This window comes from Vitis riparia, chromosome 15, assembly GCF_004353265.1.
Source record: "Vitis riparia cultivar Riparia Gloire de Montpellier isolate 1030 chromosome 15, EGFV_Vit.rip_1.0, whole genome shotgun sequence".
Classification (NCBI taxonomy): Eukaryota; Viridiplantae; Streptophyta; class Magnoliopsida; order Vitales; family Vitaceae; genus Vitis; species Vitis riparia.
In genome coordinates, this window is record NC_048445.1 from 9,297,024 (window position 1) to 9,323,019 (window position 25,996).

Genomic DNA, 25,996 nt, shown 5'->3' on the forward strand with positions numbered 1-25,996 from the left:
TAACTCCTAGTAATGGTATTTTGTTCCAAAAATATAGGAGGATGACACTTGCTATTTATATAGATGTTTTCCTTTGGTAGGATCAGTTACCAATAGGAGGTTAACATCTGGATATTGTACATTCTCTATAGGGAATTTGATAATTTGGAGGAGTAATAAATAGTCAATGGTTGTTAGGTTGAGCATCGAAACAAAATTTGGAGCCATGGTACATAGGTTATGTGAGCTTCTCTGGATAAAAATTTTTCTTAGTGGTCTTAGAAAAAGTTAGGAAGGTCCTATGAAGCTCTACTGTGACAAGTTGGGTATTAGTATAGCCCACAATCCAGTTCAACTTGTCAGAACAAAGCACATTGAAGTTAATCATCATTTCATTAAGGAGAAACTGGATGGTGGGTTGGCCAATATATTGACGTAGGGATTTGTAGTTCAACAATCACAAACAAGGTGAGAATGAAGAACCTTTACTCGACAACTTCATGGGGAATGTTGGAGAATTCATCTAGTAATTGCTGGATTATACAACCTGCATAGCCTAGGATTTAATTTAGGACTGTTTCTTTTTTGTATACTTGGTATTTATTCTGTAATTAGTGACTTATTTATTAGAGTAATTCTTGGACTAAAATATATTAATTTCCTTTTCTTTTTTCCATTGTGAACATTATAAATATGTTGTAAACATTTCTAGTAAATACACAAGCATCATTCAGAAATCATTCTTTGTTTGCACTTTCTATTTCTTTTTACATCTTATATATGTCCTGTTTTGTTAGTGCTTTGGATTTGTCACTCTCAAATTTATTTCATTATGAGTCATCATGAGCATCATACTCTGATCCTTGCATCATTTCTTTTAGGTACATCAATTTGTAACACGGAGATTAGAGCAATTTCTGGTATGTATTATTTCTATGTGAAGGAGTTTGTTAGATGTACTGTATTACTATGTGTTTTAAATTTATTTTCTTTATGCAATATCAAAAGAATTCATTTAAGAATATCAGGAATAAAGCTGAGAGATTGAATATCAGGTCCACCATTTTACAAATGTGGAACGATGCATATCTTCAGAGCTTGTTTGCATGCACTTTTGTTTTAAAAATACAGCCAAAGGTTGGATAGTGATTATACCTGAGGTTCGATCATGCTGTTGTCTGGAAAATAAATAAAAAAAAAACATTAAAAAATCCATCCTGGCAGCCTGCAAGGAAAAAGAACCCCGACAAGAAGTAGAAAGAGACCAAAATGAAGTTGTTGCTTGGATATAATTGAAGCTAAATGCTTGCTTGATTGAAAAGGACAAAGGCCTTATTCTTTTTTTTCCTCTTCTTCCCTTTTTTCTTAAATATCTAAATTCTGGAATGTGATAAAGACACCAAAGCATTATAAGCTTTGTCCTTGTATTGATAGGCAAATGATAATAATATTAATAAGGCACCTGACCTAAAGCCTTTTTATGCAAGATATATTGAAGAAACATCCAGCAAGGAGAGAAAGAGAGAGAGTCCTAGCTTCTGTCGAACCCCTCAACCAAAGGAATAATTATTTTAGTAAAATTTTCAGATTCAGTTCATACTCTTGCAAAGAGAGAGTCCTAACCCCCATAGAACATCTCAACCACAGACAAATAGATTTCAGATTCAGTTCCCACTCTTGCAGACCTTGGAATTTCTTTGATTCTGCTCCTTCCTTGCTAATTAGTCAAAAGTATCTTTCAGTCAATGAGGCACCACCTAGGACACTCCCAAGGATGGACAATAACAAAGACCACAACTTAAGCCATTCCATAATGAATGTGCATTCTGAATGAGAGAGCACTCTTCTCCAAACTTACTTATTATAGTTAGTTAGTGTGTGTGTGTGTGTGTGTGTGTGTGTGTAACTATGTTATTGTGGAGTGATACATAACTATGCTATCGAAAGGTGACATAATATTTTCTGATAGGAAGATTAGATGATTTCCATATATATATTGGCTATGTTTTGGTACAGGTTGATAGGGAAATAAGTCCAGAGGTGGTTCGTTCTATCCTGACAGAGCGTGCAAACTGGCCTTGTTTGGCAACAAAGTCAGCATACAAAGTAAGTTACTTTTGATTGCTACTCTCTCTATGTATTCATTGTCCAGTCCTACTTCAAATTATCCCTTAATTCATCAATCACTTCATATTTTTACATTCAGAAAATTGAATTTTACTTTGGGTAGTTTGCTATTATCAATTTATTTATAACTACACTTTTATTTGCTGATAGAAAGTTGTTTGGATTACTTCAATATTAAGAGCTGGCTTGGTGGTGATTTTGATTAAAGCACTTTTAGTCTACAGCTCTTTTGTTAATTGTGCTTTCATTATAAACGCTTTTAAGGAAAATCATTCAGTGTTTGGATATAAACTGAAAAGGTTCTTTGATAGTGTTTCTGGTAACATAGTATATAACAAAAAGGTGATTTTTTGGTGAATCACCTACTAAGTGATTGTCCTAGAATCACTTCAAGTGATTCTTTAGATTTTTAAAAGTGATTTAAAAAAAATTAGCCGAACACCTAATTTTTGTAAGGAAGTGCTTCGAAGTATTAGGAAGTGCTTCTAATCTCTCTCAAAATCACTCCTTAACGTGCTCAAAGTATCCCATTGGTTTTTGAATTCATTTCTCCAACATTGGCAATAATGAGTAATTTAATGTGAGAATAATGTGTTCAAATGTAGAGAAATGGGGTCTTTTAAAATGTTGTGATCCAGGTATAGAAATAAAATGATGGGAAAAAAATCCCATTTAGGCCTGGTGAGATTGATGTTGGCCCTTAGAATCACTTTTACAATATGTATATTTTTTAAAACCAATCTATTTGGTAAAATAGATAAGGGACTCTCAAAGAATCTGACCTATTTTGACAGTAGTTTTGAGATGGTAGAAGGTAGCTTTTTTAAAGTTATTTTCTAATAATCAAAGCTTTTTATTTTAAATTACCTATTTTGTCTTCAAATATTTCCTTTTGTGATTCCTTTGCAATTTTTTTTTCCTCTCTTATCTTCTTCTCCTCTAGAACCTTGTCTTTTGGGATTTGCATTTTATATTGTTTATTCTAAAATGTAAAAGAAACAAATCTATTATTGTAAAGATGGTTGCTTCAATTTTATTAAAAGAAAAAAAATGAAAGTATTTCCTTTGAAAATTAAAAATGGAAATACTAAGAACTGGTTTTTAAATAATACAATAATTTATTTAATTAAAAATAATTTTTTATATACAAATAAAGGAACTTGTTTACATTTTTAACATTCATATTTTATGCATTAAATATGTCTACAACAATTTGAAATTCAGTTTATCAAACATTTAAATGTCATTTTTTGAAACTCACTGTACTTTTGAAACCTTAATTTACCAAATGCTCAACTGTTTTTTGGCACAATTGATTTTTCTTTTTTTTTTTAATAGCATAGCTGAAAGTGATTTTCCTAAAAGTTGTAGTAATATCAAACTGCCCATTGGTGTGAATCATGAAAGTTAAGATCAATCTTTCTGTTGTTTCAGTTGGCCAAAAAGTTAGTGGAATTCTCAGGAATGGTTCAGGAACCTAATGTTAGTTAAAGAGCTAGTCATGTTAATTTATCCAATCTGGTTTTAGAGGTCGGCTTAATATGAACATGAAGAAGATGAAGTAGGACTAACACTATGCATTGAAGTGCAGTGTGAACATCACATCAACGTTTTAAATTTCACATTCAGCCTCAATTTTCATTATGGCTGAGACACTCCAAAATTGAGAAAGAACGTTCTTGTTTCCAGGTCATGGTGCTAATCATCTTGCCTTGTAGGTGATACCACCTTCCCCAATGAGACTTCTTTCCCTGGACGAATTGACAATTCCAATTCAATTCAAATTCATAGGATTAGACACAATGTTAAGTATTGTGGGAGCATTAAATCAATGCTTTAAATTTCACTTCCAGCCTCAATTCTCAGTATGGTTGAGACATTTCCAAATTTGTCCACAAATAATCAGCATACAGAAAATTTTGTATCAGGAAACTGAAAATTTTTAATCTTTCCTGCTTCAATTAAAGCTTTTGAAAGGGGCTCAATACTGAAACCCTTCAACTTTTGAAATTTTTAATAGGGTCCTTTGCTTATCTCTGTAGTGAGCATTTCATGAAAATGGTTGCTAGTTTAAATTTAGTTTTTATAATGACCCATGCTTTGTAGGTGCTTCATTTTTAATTTTTCTCCTTAGCATACTCCATTTCACAATCATATTCATGCATGGTGACTGAAACATTAACTGAGCGGTCATTTAGGCAACAATCATCATGATGAGCAAGATGGTTTTATTTTATTGAAAGCATAAGTGAGAATCCTGTCAGCATGTATCATATTCAGAAACTTCCACATTCCCAGTTTGTGAAATTACAGTCCAAGTAAAGGGTCTGAAGAATTGAGAAAGTAATCCCTTTGAACTTGGCCAAGATAGCCCAAGGGGTGAAAGATAGAGGAAAAATGTCTTTCATTTGAGGAATTGGGATTCTTCCCCTCTAGAAATCCTCTTACACTACCCTACTATTCCCCTCCACCCAATACACACACACACACTCAAGTACTTAAAATCATAGTCATTAACTCATAAAACGTATTGTGTATCATTTTTTTATTTTTCTGTATCATATCGTATCATGTATCGTAAGGTTTTATATATGGTGAAAAATAAATAGAAAAAATATGCATATATGTGTACATCTATTGAAATTATGAAGTATAGAGTAATATATAACCAATTTTATGGAAGACATTAGGAATTAAAGAGTTAAATTATATCATATCATAAATATTGAATTTTAAAGTTTTGAAAAGTCCAAATTATCAAAATATTACTTTAATATATAGATTCATCACATATTCCCTTAGTGTCATCTTCAAAGTTCCACCTTTATAGGTTTGTCATCATTCCTTTTCCACCAAAAAAGAAATAATAAAAAAAAACTAATATATTAAGTAAAAAATTTTATTCATTAATCACTATCATTTTCATTGTCAACATTCAAATCATTCAAATGAAAATTCTCTAATATTCATTGTAAAAATAAACTTAACTTCTAATATAACATTTCACAACAAGAACGTAGCTTTTCCTATAAGTTTATTTTACCTATTTCTCCCTTTTATGATCAATTTTTAATCTTTTAATATATTTTAAACAATTAATAAAATAAATTCTTTTAACTAAAAATAATAATTTGATTTTTTAAAAAAAATTATAAAAAATAGTTAAAGATATATATATCGTTGTATCATAATATCATATATCGTATCATGTATCATATATGTATTGTAAGATACGCTTTAAAATAAGATACAAATTACGATATGTATCAATTTCCATAAAAATGTATCGTATCATTGTATTGTATTGTGTATCATACATATTTAACAACAATGCTTCAAATGGAAAATGGGGCTGCTTTCTAGTCTATCTTCCATCAACTTGGAACACCACCAACCATCCATCAAATCAAGGCAAATCCCAATGAAAGGAATCCTGTGCAGCTTTGGAACACCTCACCATGAAAGAGGAGGAGATCAACTTTTTGCTTCTTTATTCTGTTAATTTATTATGCATAGAGCAATTTATTTATTTTTAATAACTAATTAAGTGATTCACTGTGGGGATCTATTTCTTGGCCACCTTATAGGCAGTACTGCCTTCACAAGGAAGATTTCCCCATCCTGTAGAGTAGCATCATAAAGCTCGACCTGAAGAAAGATTTGTGTTCTCTTTCTCCAGGGAGAACCTTCATAGCAAGACCATCCTCAGATTGATTTAGAACCTAAAATAATAATAATAATAAATAAATAAATGATAGTTAACTGTTACTTTCCTGGATTTGGTGTTTTGATCACCTTGATTGCATGAGCATTCCTCTAATAACACATTAAGTAAAACCTTGCTTCCTTGATATTGGATTGTTGGTCTGCAAAATGAGTTTGAACAAGAAGAACCAACACTTGCAAAGGAATACGATCTGGGATTTGTAGTGATTGGATCATCAAGTCAGAAATTGGACTGAGATTAGAAGATCCAAACTCAACTGATGGTAGTTTGAACTATTTTCTTACTTGCAACAACAATTCCCAATTTCTTAATGATCTGGGATTTCGTTTTACATTTTCTCCAGCGTTGTATTGATGGATCATACTTGACCATTAAGCAAAAGCAACATTTTTAATGGTGATCACATATTCTTTTAACAAGACTACAAACTTAGATGGGAGCTTTGCATCTGTGAAGGTGGTAAAATGACTCTTGAGCATGGAATCTTTTGCTTCAATGCCAAAATTTTGACAATGCTTCAAAACCAACCTTTGGTTAGGGATTAGGTTAGGGTTTGTATTTTGTGGCCATGTTTGATTTCCAGAAAGTTTGAGGAGAAAAAAACAGATAGAAAAAGGTAAGGAAAAAACTATATTTTTTTTCTTATTTGGTTATCCATGGAAAAATTAAGGAAATGAAAATTAATTTTTGAAAAAATACACTTTCTTTACATTTTCCCTTTTTAAGGAAAAGAGGGAGAAAACTCTTTTGCCATTTTTCTTCCTCCTTTTGCTGACCATTTTTTTTTCCTTACATTTTTCCATGGTATCCAAACATGAGAAAATTATGTTCTTTAACTTCTTTTTTTTTTTTTTAAATTTCGTTAACACTTTCTAGGAAGCAAACATAGCCTTTGTGTTTAAGGGTGATAAAAAATTTGGTAACAAGAGGTTTTGAAATGAACACTATCTGCCTGCTTAACTAGCTATACTATAGCCATTGTAGCATTTACTTGCTAAGAGTTTTCTCGCTGGGCAATCCATGTTGTTGGTTAGTAATTTAGAATACTGACTAAACTAGTTAACTAGATACCCATCTAGATTTTAACATTTATTTTACAAAGAAAATCTCAATAAGCCCTTTTTTTTCCCTTAACATGATTTGCATCATCATGTTTGCATTACTGACTTCTCAAGTTTCAAATTTTATTTATTGTTTTCTGTCCTTTAGTTGACCTTAGTGATTGGGCTTTGCTATATTTTGCTAACAGGATCATGTGCTCATCTTTCCTTTGTTTATTCTTTTTATTTAGTGTTGAAATTTGGCATTCAAAGTTAGGGTTTTTTAATTTAGGAAAGTATGTTAGGAATAAAAAAGGAGAGATCATTTAGATGATTCTGTTTCCTAATTTTAGGAGAGAATCAAGCTAGATTGATTTTTTCTTATTCAGTTATTTGTGTATATATATGTGTATGGTGTGTACCTATCATTATCAATAAAGGAATTCAGAAATTCTTCATGGTATCAGAGCCAGGTTTCTGAAACCCTAATCCCTTCTGGCCACCTCGTATTCAGGCCATCATTCATTCCGGCCAAATCTCTCTGACCATCTCTCAATCCGACCATCTCTCATTCCGGTCATTAGTCCCTGTTCTCAGAGCCAAGGGAGAAAACGCTTTCCGATCAGTCGAATCGTCGTCAGAAAAACATTCACCGCCGGCGAACTTTTCCGGCGAACTTTTCCGGCGACGGTTTTTTTCACACCGCAAGGAGCGTCTGGAGGAGATCTACAACTTTTCCCAAAACACCGGAGCCAGAAAACCATCCACGCGCCGCCCATGCGCGTTTTTCCGGCCGGCGACTGCATCTCACGCGCCGGCGCGTGAGGGCGCGTGAGCCACTTTCCGGCGACGCGCTTCCTACTCCAAGCTCGCCTGACGCCGACCAGCCACCCTACGTACCTGTTTCTGCCATCCAAGCCCTGCAAGTGCCTCTTTTGGGGTCTTTTTGCCTCCGCGAGCCCTCCGATCAGTTTTTCCGACGTCCTCCGGCTATTTTTCCTCAACTCCAATCCCTGCACGTGCCTTGGGAAGTGTTCTTCTACCTTTCCGGTCCATGACAAAATACGGAATGGCATCATCACAAGTATCCAGCGTCACGTCACCAGAATTAGGAAGCAGATCTGAAATTCCAAACCTTGGTGGCAGTGATTCCTCTCCTATTCTCATCACAGGACACAAATTAAATGGCCATAACTATTTACAGTGGTCACAATCTGTGTTGCTGTTCATTTGCGGTAAAGGAAAGGATGAGTACCTCACTGGAGAAGCAGCCATGCCCGAAACTACAGAACCGGGTTTCAGGAAGTGGAAGATTGAAAACAGCATGATCATGTCATGGCTTATCAATTCCATGAACAATGACATAGGTGAAAATTTCTTGCTGTTTAGGACTGCAAAGGACATATGGGATGCAGCCAAAGAAACTTACTCAAGTTCTGAAAATATTTCAGAACTTTTTCAGGTTGAATCAGCCCTACATGACTTCCGCCAAGGAGAGCAGACAGTTACTCAGTATTACAACACACTCACAAGGTATTGGCAGCACCTTGACTTATTCGAGACTCACTCATGGAAATGTCCTGATGATGCAGCAACATACAGGAAAATTGTGGAACAAAAGAGACTGTTCAAGTTTTTCCTAGGACTAAACAGGGAATTGGATGATGTTAGAGGCCGAATCATGGGCATTAAACCCCTGCCAAGCCTTAGGGAGGCTTTTTCAGAGGTTAGGCGTGAAGAAAGTAGAAAGAAAGTGATGATGGGATCCAAAGAGCAACCTGCCCCAACATTGGATGCCTCTGCCCTTGCTGCTCGGTCATTTAATAGTAGTGGTGGAGATCGTCAGAAACGGGATAGGCCTTGGTGTGATTATTGTAAGAAACCAGGCCATTATAAGGAGACTTGCTGGAAGCTTCATGGCAAACCGGCTGATTGGAAACCAAAGCCACGGTCTGACAGAGATGGCAGAGCACACGTGGCTGCCAACTCTGAGAGCACATCTGTTCCCGAGCCGAGTCCATTCAACAAAGAGCAGATGGAGATGCTACAGAAACTATTAAGCCAAGTTGGCAGTGGCAGTACTACCGGTGTAGCCTTCACTGCTAATCGAGGAGGAATGAAGTCATGGATAGTGGACACAGGTGCTTCTGATCACATGACAGGAGATGCTACCATTCTTCAAAATTACAAGCCAAGTAATGGTCATTCATCCGTCCATATTGCTGATGGTTCAAAGTCAAAAATTGCCGGGACAGGTTCTATAAAACTTACTAAAGACTTATATCTTGACTCTGTTCTCCATGTTCCAAACTTGGATTGTAATCTTTTGTCCATTAGCAAATTGGCCCGTGATCTCCAATGTGTTACTAAATTTTATCCAAACTTGTGTGTTTTTCAGGACTTGAAGTCGGGGAAGATGATTGGCAGTGCTGAACTGTGTTCCGGGCTCTACCTCCTCTCATGTGGCCAATTCTCAAACCAAGTCTCTCAAGCAAGTTGCGTACAGTCTCAGAGTATGTTAGAGTCTTTCAATTCTGTGTCAAATTCTAAGGTCAATAAAGATAGTGAGATTATAATGTTACACTATCGCCTTGGTCATCCTAGCTTTGTTTACCTTGCAAAATTGTTTCCCAAATTATTTATCAATAAAAATCCAGCATCGTATCACTGTGAAATTTGTCAGTTTGCAAAGCATACTCGAACAGTCTATCCTCAAATCCCATACAAACCTTCGACTGTTTTCTCTCTAGTACATAGTGATGTGTGGGGTCCCTCCCGAATAAAAAATATTTCTGGCACTCGATGGTTTGTGACATTCGTTGATGATCATACACGGGTAACATGGGTTTTCCTTATGAAAGAAAAGTCAGAGGTCGGGCACATTTTTCAAACCTTCCATCTTATGGTTCAAAATCAATTCAATTCCAAAATTCAAGTCCTCAAGTCAGATAATGCAAAGGAATACTTTACTAGTAGTCTCAGTACTTATCTTCAAAATCACGGCATTATCCACATAAGTTCTTGCGTTGACACCCCACAACAAAATGGGGTGGCTGAACGCAAGAATAGACATCTCTTGGAGGTTGCCCGGTGCCTTATGTTTTCCTCTAATGTTCCAAACTATTTCTGGGGGGAAGCTATTCTCACAGCTACTTATTTGATTAACCGGATGCCATCCAGAGTGCTTACCTTTCAATCCCCACGTCAACTTTTCTTAAAACAATTTCCTCACACCCGTGCAGCCTCTTCTGATTTACCACTCAAAGTATTTGGTTGCACGGCATTCGTTCATGTGTATCCTCAAAATCGTAGCAAATTTGCTCCTCGAGCCAATAAGTGCATTTTCCTAGGGTATTCTCCAACCCAAAAAGGGTACAAATGCTATTCTCCAACCAACAAAAGATTTTACACCACCATGGACGTCTCTTTCTTTGAACATGTCTTCTTCTATCCCAAATCTCATGTTCAGGGGGAGAGCATGAATGAACATCAAGTTTGGGAGTCTCTTCTTGAGGGTGTACCTTCTTTTCACTCAGAGTCACCAAATCCTTTCCAATTCGCGCCCACTGAGTTGTCCACACCCATACCGTCATCAGTCCAGCCATCTCCTGTGACCATCCAGTCTCCCATGCCTATTCAACCTATAGCCCCACAACTTGCTAATGAGAACTTACAAGTTTACATCAGGAGGAGGAAAAGACAGGAATTAGAGCACGGATCACAGTCAACATATGGCCAATATATTGACTCCAATTCAAGTCTTCCTGAAGAGAACATAGGTGAGGATAGGGCTGGAGAGGTGTTAATTCCCAGCATTGATGATTCTACTCTGCCGATTGCATTGAGGAAGGGTGTTAGGAGATGTACAGATCATCCAATTGGGAATTATGTTACATATGCAGGGCTATCACCATCTTACAGAGCATTTGCTACTTCTCTTGATGATACTCAGGTTCCCAACACAATACAAGAGGCATTAAAAATTTCAGAATGGAAGAAGGCAGTACAAGATGAGATTGATGCACTTGAGAAGAATGGGACGTGGACTATCACAGATTTGCCGGTTGGGAAGAGGCCCGTGGGGTGCAAGTGGATTTTCACCATAAAATACAAAGCAGATGGATCAGTCGAGAGATTCAAGGCTCGTTTGGTAGCTAGAGGGTTTACACAATCCTATGGGATAGACTATCAGGAGACTTTTGCTCCTGTTGCAAAACTGAACACTATCAGGATTCTTCTCTCATTGGCTGTCAATCAAGATTGGTGCTTGCAACAACTGGACATAAAAAATGCGTTTCTAAATGGTGACCTAGAAGAGGAAGTCTACATGGAAATACCACCTGGTTTCGAAGGAAGTATGGCAAAGAATCAGGTTTGCAAACTCCAAAAATCCTTGTACGGCCTTAAACAATCTCCCCGAGCCTGGTTTGATAGATTCACAAAAGCAGTCCTGAAGCTGGGCTATAAACAAGGTCAGGCTGATCATACTCTATTTGTCAAGAAGTCTCATGCCGGGAAAATGGCCATATTGATAGTCTATGTTGATGATATTATTCTATCTGGGAATGATATGGAGGAATTACAGAATTTGAAGAAGTATTTGTCAGAGGAGTTTGAAGTTAAAGACCTTGGAAATTTGAAATATTTCCTTGGTATGGAAGTGGCTAGATCAAGGAAGGGAATTGTAGTCTCTCAAAGAAAATACATACTCGATCTTCTTAAGGAGACCGGTATGCTTGGATGCAAACCAATTGATACTCCTATGGATAGTCAGAAGAAACTTGGTATCGAGAAAGAAAGTACACCGGTAGACAGGGGGAGATATCAGCGGCTCGTCGGGCGCTTGATTTATCTCTCACACACTCGGCCAGATATTGGCTTTGCAGTGAGTACTGTAAGTCAATTCATGCACAGCCCCACTGAGGAACACATGGAAGCAGTCTACAGGATTCTTAGATATTTAAAAATGACACCAGGGAAAGGTCTATTCTTCAGAAAGACAGAGAACCGTGACACTGAAGTATACTCAGATGCGGATTGGGCAGGAAACATCATTGACAGGCGGTCCACTTCTGGATATTGTTCTTTTGTCTGGGGAAATCTTGTTACCTGGAGGAGTAAGAAGCAATCAGTTGTAGCCAGAAGTAGTGCAGAAGCTGAGTACAGAGCTCTTGCACAGGGAATCTGTGAAGGGATTTGGATAAAAAGGGTTCTTAGTGAACTGGGGCAAACGAGTTCATCTCCAATTCTGATGATGTGTGATAATCAAGCAGCTATAAGCATAGCAAAGAACCCCGTGCATCATGACAGGACCAAGCACGTTGAGATTGACAGACACTTCATCACAGAGAAGGTGACTAGTGAGACGGTTAGATTGAACTATGTTCCTACCAAGCACCAAACCGCAGACATCCTCACCAAAGCTTTACCTAGGCCTAACTTTGAAGACTTAACTTGCAAGCTGGGATTATATGATATATATTCTCCAGCTTGAGGGGGAGTGTTGAAATTTGGCATTCAAAGTTAGGGTTTTTTAATTTAGGAAAGTATGTTAGGAATAAAAAAGGAGAGATCATTTAGATGATTCTGTTTCCTAATTTTAGGAGAGAATCAAGCTAGATTGATTTTTTCTTATTCAGTTATTTGTGTATATATATGTGTATGGTGTGTACCTATCATTATCAATAAAGGAATTCAGAAATTCTTCATTTAGCAATAGTTATTTTTCCCATTTGATAATCTCCTTTCCGATTAATAGAAATCTTAAGGTACTCATCGAAATAAAAGTGTAGAATAGGAAAAAGAAAAGAAAGGAAATAAAATTGATGTTTTATGTAAGTTGGTTTTGCATGCATGGGTGCAAAAGAACACTACTGGTAAAACTCGTTGGGGCCCAAAAGCTGGGTTTATTCTGTCAATTCAATATAAGATACAACTTAATTTGATGTTTTCTCAAAATTTATCCAATGTTGCCTTGTCCCCTCTCTCTGCCATTTTCTTTTTATTTATTTATTTTGAAGAGATGCAAGAATTTAATAGAAAAAGTTTACTCTTGAGAATATGACTTCAATTTTTCATTAATATACTTGTGCTGTTGAAAAAAGGGAAAAGAATGGATATTGCTTACCCCTTTTCAATATTCTTGGAGGATATATCTAGTTCTAATGGTGTAAAAATTAATTGGTTTTAGATGGATGCCATGTCAAGAGGTGAGCTTCTGCCGAAGGTTGTTGAAGCCTATTCTCGTCCAACAAGAATTGTTCGTGGAAAGGATGTGGAAGCTGATATGGAGGTATTTGTAACCTTTTGTTTATTAAATCTAATTAGAAACTTGTTTCTTAGGACCTGAAAGTTGTCTGGTTTCAGATGTTTAGCTTGACTGAGGTTAATGGGCTGTGCCCTAACTTGCCTAATCTTCATTGAAGAAAATGGCAGAATTGTAGTTGGTTATTAGGGTTCTAACACACTGGATATAAACCAAATATCTTGCTCCAGGATTCTACCAGAAATAATTTCATGCATCCATCCTCAGAAACTGGACTTATTTATCATCAAGAGTTGCACATAAACTTCAATATACTGAATGCACTGGCTATTTCTTTTACATAACTACCCAAAATTTCATTACTGAAGCAAAAAAAAAAAAGGGCAGACCACAAAGAGACTGTTTTTGTTATATTATTTTATTTCTTCAACACAAGTAGATTGATAAGCTACCTTTGGGATCCCAATATCCAAGACTATTTAGAGTAGTCATGGATAAAAATATTCCTATTTCTTCAATTCTCGGATCTACTCGTCCCTTATCTTGGAACTTTAATTTTCGCCGCAACCTATCTGATTCTGAGATAGAAGATTTAGAAGGCCTCATGCGATCACTTGATTGTTTGCATTTGTCATCTTTGGTTTCAGATGCGAGATCTTGGTCTTTATCTTCTTCAAGGCTTTTTACAGTCAAATCTTTCTTTCTTGCCTTATCTCAATGTTTTAGTTCTTCCCCAGTTTTCCCTACTAAGTTCGTTTGGAATTCTCAAGTCCCTTTCAAAGTCAAGTCCTTTGTCTGGTTGGTGGCACATAAAAAGGTAAATACTAATGACTTGCTACAATTGAGAAGACCCTACAAAGCTCTTAGTCCTGATATTTGTAAGTTGTGCATGAGGCATGGAGAATCAACAGATCATCTTTTCCTACATTGTTCTTTGACGATGGGGTTATGGCACAGATTATTTCAGTTAGCCAAGACGGATTGGGTTCCCCCAAGGAGCATTTTCGACATGTTGTCCATCAATTACAATGGTTTTGGTTTATCTAAGAGAAGGACAGTTTTGTGGCAAGCTGCGTGCATAGCTATAATTTGGGTTGTGTGGCGGGAAAGAAACGTGAGGATTTTTTAGGATAAAGCAAGGAATTCAAAGAATCTTTTGGGATTCTATTCATTTCCTTGCTTCTCTTTGGGCTTTTTGTTCCAAGGTCTTTAAGGGGACTCCCCTTATTGTGTTACAACTTGATTGGCTAGCGGCGCGTAATTCCTTTGGGTTGGTCTAGTCGAGAGAGTTTGTTCGTTATTATATTGTATTTTCTTGTTTTCGTATTCTTGAAGTTTAGTTTTCTTTGGTGGGAGGATTCCTCATCCTTCTCTTGTACTTCTCTTTTTCTTTTAATATATTCCCTTGTCGTTTCCTATAAAAAAAAAAGTAGATTGATTAGCTAGGTTTTGTAACCACAACCCTTTATTTTAGGAAATTCACACCAGCTGTATTTTAGGATATTCAAACCAGCTGTAATATTACAGCTAGCAACAAGTAATACAATCTCCCATAATTAGAAAATTGTAACCGAATCAAGGTATTTCTCAATTCCTTCTTCTTTATTAGAGGAATAATACTTGTATATATATACAATTGAGAGTCCTGAATTAGGAAGGTATTATCCCTAAGGAAACAACCAAATTATGGTATGTACAGATATATACAGCTAACACTCCCCCTCAAGCTGGAGCATAGATGTTGATCATGCCCAGCTTGTTACAAAAGTACTCAACTCGAGTTCCATTTAGAGCTTTTGTAAAAATATCCCCAAGTTGCTCTCCAGTCTTCACATAGCCAGTAGAGACTAATTTTTCCTCAATCTTTTCACGAATGAAGTGACAATAGACCTCAATGTGTTTGGTTCTTTCATGATAGACTGGGTTCGCAGCAATATGAAGAGCGGCTTGATTGTCACACCAAAGCTTTGCTGGCATTGTGCACTTCATTCCCACTTCACATAAGAGTTGATGTATTCATATGATTTCACAAGTAGCCTGTGCCATGGCCCTATACTCAGATTCTGCACTCAAACGGGATACAACACTCTGCTTCTTACTTTTCCAATCCATTAGATTCCCGCTAAAGAACACACAATAACCTGTAGTGGATCTTCTATCAAACTTAGAACCTGCCCAATCCGCATCAGAGAAACACTCAATGCGAGTGTGTCCCTGACTACTATATAGTATGCCTAGACTAGGAGCCTTCTTTAGATAACACAAAATCTGCTCTAAAGCCGCCCAATGCTTTATTGTAGGCGCTGATGTGAACTGACTAACAACACTTACTGCATATGCAATATCTGGTCGCGTCAGGGTGAGATAATTTAGCTTCCCAACCACTCTTCGATACCTTTTAGGGTTGTAGAAGGGATCTCCATCATCTGGCATAAGTTGTACATTAGGAACCATCGGGGTAGTACATGGCTTTGCTTCTATCTTACCGGTCTCTTTAAGCAGATCAAGCACATACTTCCTCTGTGATAAGAACATCCCTTTCTTGCTCCTTGATACTTCTATTCCCAGGAAATACTTCAGTTCACCCAAGTCCTTTGTATGAAACTTGGAATGCATGAATGTCTTAAGATCAGAGATTCCTGCATGATCATTTCCTGTAATAACTATATCATCGACATAGACCACAAGAAGTATGATACCAGCAGCTGATTTCTTGTAGAAAACGGAGTGATCTTTCTCGCTCTTGTTCATGCCAAATGCTTGAATCTCCTTACTGAATTTTCCAAACCAAGCACGGGGACTCTACTTCAATCTATAGAGAGCTTTTTTCAGACAACAAACCTTCCCATACTCCCCCTGAGCAACAAACCCAGGAGGTTGCTCCAGATAGACCTCTTCCTCTAGATCACCATGAAGAAAAGCATTCTTGATGTCTAACTGATGTATCATCCACTGTTGGGAAGCAGCAATAGCAATAAATAGTCGAACTGAATTGAGTTTGGCAACTGGAGAGAAAGTATCAGAATAGTCTACTCCATATGTCTGAGCATATCCTCTAGCTACAAGCCTGGCTTTCAGTCGTGCCACAGAGCCATCAGGATTAACTTTTACCGCAAAGACCCACTTGCAGCCAACAACTTTCTTTCCTTGAGGCAAATCAACAAGTTTCCATGTATGATTATCCTCCAATGCACAAATTTCTTCAAGCATTGCATTCTTCCAACCAGGATGATTCAGGGCCTCTGTAACAGTTTTAGGTACTGAAATAGAATCTATAGAGGCTACAAGGACACTTGAGGAAGATGACAGGTGATCATAAGACACAAAGTTAGCAATGGAATAGATAGATTTGCAGTGTCATTTACCTTTCCGAAGGCTAATAGGAAGGTCGAGATCACTGGAAGGATCAGATGACGAAGGAGCTGGTGCAAGACATGTATCTGTTGTCACTGGGCGCCGAGAATACACCTGGACAATTGGTGGTTTGTCTGGAGCAGGAGGAATATTAACAACAGGACCCAAATGAGCAAGAGACGCATCAGAATCAACCACACTTGATTGCCCAACAGTTGGTCTTGAATTAACCACTTGATACACGAGCCATTCTTCATCCTCCTCACTTGCAGAACTTGTGGGTGAAGAGAAGAAGGATGTGTCTTCTGAAAACACAACATCCGTTGATACTAGATACTTATTGAGATCAGGCGAGAAACATCTATAGCCCTTTAGCAGTCTTGAGTACCCCAAGAAAACACACTGTAACGCCTTAGGATCAAGTTTAGTAACAAAAGGCCTTGTATCTCTAACATAGCATGTACATCCAAAAATTCTTGGTTCAAGGGGAAAATGTGATTTCTGTGGATGTATTACTTTGTACGGAATAGCACCTTTAAGCACTACAGTGGGCATACGGTTGATCAGAAAGCAAGCTATGGAAACTGCATCAGCCCAAAACTGTTTCGGAACCTTCATCTGGAACATGAGTGCACAAGCCGTCTCAGGTAAATGCCTGTTTTTTCTTTCAGCAACCCCATTTTGAGAAGGAGTATCAACACAAGATGTTTGATGAAGAATCCCATGGTGACTCATGTAATTCTGAAATGAGTTAGACGCATATTCTTTTCCATTATCGCTTCTTAATATTTTCACAGACACATCATATTGGGTTTTTAATCTTAGCAGAGAAAACACAAAATTGGGAAAATACTTCTGAACGATTCTTCATAAAATAGATCCAAGTCATTCGAGAAAAATCATCCACAATGGTAACAAAATATCGAAACCCAGTTTGAGAAGTAACAGGACACGGACCCCAAACATCAGAATGTACTAACTCAAACAAAGACTCAGCCCGTTTATTAATCCTTGGGCCTAAAGAACTACGATGATGCTTCGCAAAATGACACGACTCACAATCTAATGAAGGTAAAGTATCAAACTGAGGACATAATTTCTTCAACACCGGTAGAGAAGGATGTCCTAACCGACAATGAGCTTCAACAGGAGAGGCAGTACTGACACACGCAACTGGTCGAGGTACCCACTCGTCAAGAATATAGAGCCCATCAGATACATGTCCTTTACCAAATGTCCGTTTCGTCATAAGATCCTGAAACACACAATGATCAGGGAAAAATGAGACACTACAATTCAGATTTTTGGTAAGTTTACTGACAGGGATTAGGTTAAAGGCCAAATTTGGTAAGTTTAACACAGAAGATAACGTAATAGAAGATGTTGGTTTCACAGTCCCAGACCCTTCAATCTCATAGGTAAAACCATCAGCAACAGTAACAGGAGGAGCAGAATGTGTTCTGAAGGTAGAGAAAGTTTTATGATTACCTGTCATATGATCTGTGGCACCTGAATCAATTATCCATTTGTTTGAGGAGAAAACAAGACATGTTTTACCTAACTCTGCCAGAGCACTAACAGGAGTAGATGCTTTCAGTGCGTCTTGATACTGTGAATATTTAGCAAACTCTTCTGTTGTCATTGTGACGATCTTGTCTGAGGAGTCTGAAAATGTAGCAGTATCAGATGTAGCAACATTGGTAGTTTGAATTCTCCAATTTCGATTTTGCAATTTCCTACAGTTCTTCTTGGTATGGCCAGCCTCATGGCAGTAAAAACACACAATAGTACTTGAATCATTGCCACGATTTTCGAATACCCTGTTTCCGCCCCTGTTATTCACCCTTCTTGCATTTTCTGCATTTCCTCCTTTTGCAACAAGAACATTGGTGTGCTGAGAAGATGAAACATTCTCAGTTTGTAGAACTCTACTGAAAACTTCCTGAAGGGAACCAATGTCAGAACCAGAAAGAATCTGAGATTTTGCAGTCTCAAACTCAGATGGGAGACCGGATAAGAAACTCATAACAGCCATCTGTTCCCGTTGAGCCTGTTGTACTCTAACATCCAGACTGAAAGGCATAAGTGCATTCAATTCCTCATATACCTTCTTGAAGTCCATAAAATATGCAGTGAGGGATTTAGCTCCCTTCTCAGGACAATGGAAGGCATTCCATACATCATACATCCGAGAGACATTTCCTTTTCCAGAGTACAGAAAATCAAGATAATCCATTAGCTCTTTAACAAATTCACAATGACTCAGCAGACCAACGATATCACTATTAATAGAGTTTTTCATCTGCAGAAATAACCGTGCATCATCTTGCATCCAAAGTTTTCTAGTGATATTAGTAGGAGGTTCCTCAGTCAAGTGGTCATCTTTAGCAACACTAATCAGATAAATTTTGATAGTCTTGCTCCATTCAATATAATTAGATCCATTTAATTTGTGTTCAGTTATTTTTGACACAATGGGCACTATATCAGCAACAGAATTCTTATTCTCTTCCATGATAATAAAATTCAATCTCCAAAGTAATCAACCCAGACCAGAAATTACAATTCACCACAGCAAGAAGAAAGAGACAAGTACCTCTCTTACAAGAAGGCGTCAAAAGCGTCAAAGCGTCAAAAGTGTGCGTCAAAAGCAACTATAAAACCCTTGACAAAATGGATTGTTGTCGAGGCTGCCAAGGTGGGCGAAGAGGAGTGTGCTACTGGATCGGAGAATCACCACCGTCGGTTTCCGGCGACTGCGATGTACATGCTGGGGAACAGCCGGCCGGATTCGGAGCAAAGTGCGAATCTAGGGTTGCGGCGGAGCAGGAGGAACGCCGATGATCGGCGTCGAAGCGGTGGTGAGTCGAGATTTACTCCGGCTAAGTAACAGCAGCGGCGAACAATAAAAGGCGTTCCTCTGGGCAGTGAAGGCCGAGGCTTTCAATGATTTTGGAAGACGGCGTAGCTTCGATGGCGGAGAGAAAGCGTGAAAGGGTGGCAGGATCTGAGAAGAAGGCGTCTCAGGAAGGTGGATCGAGGGGCAAGGTTCGCCGGACTAGCGATGGTGACAAATCTGACAAATCTCCGTCGACGCGTCCCAATGGCAGAATCTCAAAGTCCAAGAACGAGATCACCCTGGCCAGAGAACGGGATTGCGACGCCAACGGAACTTATCGGAGGTCAAAAGAAGCTGCTACACTCCTCCACGCGCCGGCGTGTGAGTTGATGCGTCCCTGCTTCTCAGTCCAAACGTGTGAGCTTCACGCGTTCAGCTTCAGGTCGTCGGACTTCGGGTACCGGCCGATCTTGACACCTCGCTTCTCCCTCCGAAGGCAGTGACACTACCAGGTCACTTTTATCCCGTGACCCAAGAACAAACCCAGAATTTGAGCCAATGGCTCTGATACCATGTAACCGAATCAAGGTATTTCTCAATTCCTTGTTCTTTATTAGAGGAATAATACTTGTATATATATACAATTGAAAGTCCTGAATTAGGAAGGTATTATCCCTAAAGAAACAACCAAATTATGGTATGTACAGATATATACAGCTTGGATTTTATCATTATCGGGATTCTCTACACTCCCCCTTAAGTTGGACTAAACACATTGAATAGGTCCAGCTTGTCAACAAACTTCTCAAACATTGGCTTGAATGATCCCTTAGTTGACAAATCCGCAACTTGCTATGATGAAGGCACATAGACAACACAGATGCTCCCATCTTCGATCTTTTCCTTGATAAAGTGGAGGTCCACCTCTACATGTTTTGTTCTATCGTGATGAACGAGATTATGAGAGATGGTGATGGCAACCTCATTGTCATAGTAAATCTTCATAGGCTCATTTCTCATAAATTTCAATTTATCCAACAATATCTTCAATCAAAGTAACTCATAAATCCTATGTGCTAAAGCTTTAAATTCTACCTCAACACTACTTCTAGTCACCACTGTCTGTTTTTTGCTCCCCCACGTTACTAAATTACCCCACACAAAGGTGCAATATTCGATTGTTGACCTCTTGTCTTTCACTAATCCTACCCAATCTACATCTATAAAAGTCTTAACACCCCTCTCTTCACTTTTCTTGAAGAATAGGCCTCGTCCCAAAGTCCCTTTAAGGTATCTCAAAATCTGACACATGGCTTCCACGTGTTCTTCATAAGGAGAATGCATATACTAGCTCACGACACTAACTACGAAGGCAATATCAAGTTTAGTATGGGAAAGATAGATAAGCTTTCTTGTTAGACGTTAGTATCAACCTTTATCAATTAGTGTGCTTTCAGATTGTTCTCCTAGTTTCAAATTAGGATTTATGAGTGTATTTGCAAGCTTACATCCTGACATCTCTGTCTCCTCCAAGAGATCTAGGACATACTTCCTCTAAAAGACTAAAATATCGCTTCTATTTCTTGCTACTTCCATACCAAGAAAATATCTCAATAGGCTTAGATCTTTAATCTCAAATTCTGCTGCAAGAGTATTTTTTTAGCCTTTGCATCTCTACAGTAACATCACCAATCAAGATTACATCATCAACATAGACTATGACAATCGTAGTCTTACCCCTTTTTTGTCTATAAAACAGAGTGTGATTGGGTTAAGCTTGTCGGTACCCTTGTTGATGAGTAGCCTTCATTAATCTATCAAACCAAGCTCGTGGGGATTGTTTCAATCCATAAAGAGATTTTCTAAGCTTGCAAGCCTTTCTATGAATTCTAGCCTCATCAAATCTCGGTGGTAGTTCCATATAGACTTCCTCCTCCAACTCACCATTCAGGAATGCATTTTATACATCAAGTTCCTAGAGTTTCCAATCCAAATTTGTTACCAGGGTAGGAGTGCTCAAATAGTGGTTAGCTTTGCCATTGGTGCAAATGTCTCCTGATAGTCAACTCCATATGTCTGAGAAAAACCTTTTGCCACTAGCCTCGCTCTGTAGCGCTCAATAGATCTATCTGACTTATATTTAATGGTAAAAACCCACTTATAGACAATAGGGGATTTTTCCCCCGACATCTCCACAACATCCCAAGTTCTATTCTTCTCTAGAGCTATTCTTCTCTAGAGCTAGCATTTCTTCTCTTACTGTGTTTCTTCATTCTGGTATTGATAAAGCTTCCTGTATAGTTTTCAAAACTTCCACTACTGTCAAATTAGTTACAAGAACTTGAACAAATGATGACAAGTGACTGCAGGCTACAAACTTGGAGATTGGGTGTTGAGTACAAGATCAAGTTCCTTTCCTGAGAGCCATAGGAACATTAAGATCATCACCTCTAGAAGTAACATGCAGGTTAGAAGTTTGAGCACCTGATATCAGTTCAGATTCATGGTTTTGCTAGAGGTTTATTAGGTGTTCCTCTTCTTGAGTATTCTTTCATCTAGAATAAACAATTGGCTCAAGAGATTGGAGTTGCAACTCTCTCCCTGTCATTGAACCCTTGTTCATGGTCATAGTAGGTTCAGCAGAAGGTGTTTATGGTTGTTTAGTCTTAGGTAGTAGTGTTTGTGGTTGTTCAGGCTTAGGTGGTGGTGCTGATACGGGAGCAATGACATCCCAAATATTTCCATCCTTGCTAACTTTCTCCCCTTTAGGGAAATTTTTGGGAAAAAAGGTTGGTTTTCAAAGAATGTCACATCCATAGAAGTGTAATACTTGTGTGTTTCTAGTGAGTAACACTTGTACCATTTTTATGTAGGAGAGTATCTTAAGAAAATATATTTTCGAGCTTTAGGGTCAAGTTTACTCCTATCATTATCGTGGATGTGTACAAAGGAAGTATAATGAAAGACTCTTAATGGAAGTGAAGAGATAGATTCGTTGTGAAGATAGGTTTTGAGAAAACAAGTTAGCGGTGTTTCATAATTGAGAATTTGGGTTAGCATTCTATTTATTAGATAACAGGCAGTAAGAACAACATCCCCTCAAAGTTATTTTGGTACATTATTTGTGAACATAATGGCTCTAGCTACTTGTAGAAAGTGGCAATTCTTTCTTTCAGCCATGCCATTTTGTTGTGGGGTTATTATGTAGGAGCTTTGATGAATAATGTCTTTCTTAGAGAGCAAACTTCCTAGAATAGATTTAAAATATTCTTTTTTGTTGTTTGTTTTGAGAATTTTGATGTTTGCATTGTATTAGGTGTTAATCATGGCATAAAAAATTTTGAACATTTGCTTTGCTTTTAATTTTTCTTTTAAAAGATATACCCAACAAACCCGAGTGTGATCATCAATAAATGTGATATACCATTTTTTTTTCGTTAAATGTTTAACTCATGAAGGGCCCCAAATATCACTATGGACTAATGAAAAAAGTGATGAAGCCTTGTATTTTTTAGGAGGATAAGTGGAATGAACATGCTTGGCTAATTAACAAATTTCACATTGAAAGAAATCTCCATTATGAAATAGTGATAGAAACAAAATTTGTATATATGAAAAACTTGGGTGGCCTAGTCTATGATGCCACAACATTATTTTATGTCCTCTAGAAAGAGACTTACAACTTGTAGTTTGAGCTTGTTTATTCAATTTGGCTTCTTTCTCAAAATAGTATAGCCCCTCACGTTCTCTAGCATTGCCATCTTCTTCCCCAAAGTCAGCTTACTAATAGAGAGAAGGTTGCAAGACAAATTTGAAACATGCAAAACAAAGTGTAATTTCAATATTATGACTAATTCTAATAGTTCCGGTTCCTTCCACTATTGAAAGAGATCCATCTATTATTTTAACCTTGAAACTTCCTGAACTAGGATTTTATGACTAGAATAATTTTTCGCAACCCGTCATGTGATTTGTGGCTCCAGAGTCAAATCACCTAGGGTTCTAGATCATTGATGCAACTATTAAGGGCTGAAAAAAAATTACCTCCCTGTGCTAGAAATAAAGTATTGGTGTCCCATGATGATTTGAGTAGTTTGTACAATTGCTCCATTTTCTCTTTGGTAAGCGAGAACTATGTACCTTCTCCAAAAACATTCTACTTTGAGCTAGGATCTGGTTAGTTAGAGATCTTAGCTAAAATATGAAAACCAGAGGGATCTCGATTTCCAACCCTACTGTCCTTCCAATTTGGCGGCTTACCATGTAACTTCCAACATCGACCTTTGGTGTGATTTGTTTTCTTGCAGAAATCACACCAAAGATTGTTTCTTTTTTAGTTCTTAGGGGATTCTTGACCACGAATTGCTAGGACTGAAACTTCACGCAATGATGGTTTTGATTCGCCCATCATAACCCGTTTTCAACTTGCCTCTCTTCAGCAAATATTTTAGCAATCAATGGGAGAGGTTTGATTGCTAGAAGTCGGCCCCTGACTCATCAAGATCAGGATTTAATCCCACCAAAAAATCAAAGACTCATTCTTTTTTAATTTGCTTATTGTGTAGTTCAACATCCTGAGGATTTGACCATGGAATTTGGACATAAAGATCAATTTCCTGTGACAAGTGAGTCAAGGCATTGAAATATTGGGCGACATCCAACTCCCCTTGTTTCAAATCACAAGCTCTATTTCAAAGTTCAAAAAGTTAGGCTGAGTTTTTCATGTCTGAGTATGCTAGAGTTAATGCATCCCACATCTCCTTAGCGGTGGAATAATATAGATAAAATTCCTTGATATCTTCTTCCATTGAATTCACAATCCATGCCATAACCATAGAGTTTTGTGCATCCCATGTCAGAAAAGAGAGATCTCCTGGATCAGGTTTTTTTGTTGAACCATCCACATAACCAAGATGGCCTCATCCTCTTTAGAGCAGACCGAGACTATTGAAGGAAATTTTGATTATTCAGTTTCATGGTTGTGATTTGAAGAGAAGAATTTTCAGAAAAGGTTGGAAAGGAGGCTGCGGTGGATGAACTTGTGGGGATGGGCTGAGAGACTTCCGAAGCGACCTCAGAACCAGCATCCCTACACTCACCAGTTAAGGTTGTTCTATACATCTTTTTGTCTCAACTGGCACCAGGTCTAATACCATGAAACTGGACAGGAAACAGAAAAAAAAAAAAAAGGATGAAGGAAAAAAACGCTGCAGAAAAAAAAAATGAGCAGACCACAAAGTGGATACTGTTTTTGTTATATTATTTTATATCTTCAATACAAGTAGATTTATAGGTTAGGTTTTGTAACCACAACCCTTTATTTTAGGAGATTCACACCAGCTGTAATATTACAGCTAGCAACAAGTAACACCATCTCCCATATTTAGAAAATAAACCAAATCCTGGATTTTATCCTTATTTAGAGAATAACAATTATCGGCGATTCTCTATAGGAAATAATTATCATCTCTTCTAAACTTTTAGGTGGAACCCAGTTAATCACAACAAGTCTTGTACCATAATACTATGGGGCAAGCAGGAAGAGATGATCAACTAATTCTCCACACCCCTTGTTTAAAATTTAGACGTGACAATATTCTTATCATCGATTTCATGATTTGCAAAATGGATTTTTTTTTTTTATTCCTAATTTACGAAAGTCTTGATAGATTGATTTTTGAGCGCTTTGATTTGGAGAAACACGTATCTTTTTAGTACAAACAAAACAAGAAACTTTTTAATTGTTTAGAACTGTTTGTGTCATATTCATAACTGAAATATCTTAAACTGAACCAAAAAGTATGAAGAGTATTGCCTACTTGGTAATTTATAATTTATGATAGATTTCTTATTGTCTATTAAAAAAAATTATAATTTACTATGGATGATAATACTAAGTCAACAGTAACCTATAATTGCAGCACACCCGTTATCTTTTTCTTGTGTCAGCCTCCAAGTTGGTTCAAAACCATTGCACTCAAGTCTTAAATGAGTATGTTCAACCATGCATTTACTCTTAAGTCCCTTTTACGTGATATTTTACTTGTTCAAGAGCTCTAGAAGTTAATTTTTTGTAATGCTAGTAGTTTCACCGGAAAATATATCTGTCTTGAGAAGATATTGGCACTTCTCGCTATTAATCTGAGATGTTTAAATGTCATCCAATACAATTATATAAGTTAATTCAGTGCACCATGCATCACTAGTAAACTATAAAAATCTGTTTCTCTGGGATGTAAGGTTGGTGTCATGGGAAGTTATGGTTGGGGATCTTTCAACATCGAATCCTCTGGTGATTACTGTGGTCCTTTTGGACTAAGATTTGTTATTTGGTTAATAGGGCTTATTTTGGTTCAAACACTTGGAAATGACCTGGATAAGGATATAGGTGACTAAGAAGTTGTTTTAAGGTAAATTTGCTAGTGTTAAAAAATGGGAAAGAAGGGGTATTTTTGTTATTTTGTGCAAATGAGTGATTCTGGTGAATCTGGGGTAAGGATAAATAGGCAGGTTTTGGAAATCATTTAGATGCTTGAAACTCTAATTGAAGAGCATACAAAAAGTTTAAAACAGGGTGTCTACAAGTTTAGTACTGTATTATTAAAGGGTTGTGAATGAAATTATATATTCTAGTTGCTGGTTTATCAATGATTGTCTGATACTCG

General features: G+C 37.4%; 1 protein-coding gene and 1 long non-coding RNA gene across 2 annotated transcripts in view; one reads left to right on the plus strand and one right to left on the minus strand.

The window, feature by feature from the left end:
* LOC117931802 (glycine--tRNA ligase, chloroplastic/mitochondrial 2) overlaps positions 1–25,996 on the plus strand; it is a 106,569-nt gene that overhangs the window by 78,831 nt on the left and 1,742 nt on the right. The window contains exons 31-33 of the mRNA XM_034852871.1: positions 861–899; positions 1,996–2,085; positions 13,064–13,165. Of these exons, the coding sequence (XP_034708762.1) occupies positions 861–899; positions 1,996–2,085; positions 13,064–13,165 (231 nt within the window). The remainder of the gene's footprint in view (positions 1–860; positions 900–1,995; positions 2,086–13,063; positions 13,166–25,996) is intronic.
* On the minus strand, positions 17,466–18,030 carry LOC117931804. Its single transcript, XR_004654094.1, has 2 exons — positions 17,981–18,030; positions 17,466–17,747 (listed from the first exon to the last, which is right to left on the minus strand). It is a non-coding gene; the product is annotated as an uncharacterized LOC117931804 (long non-coding RNA).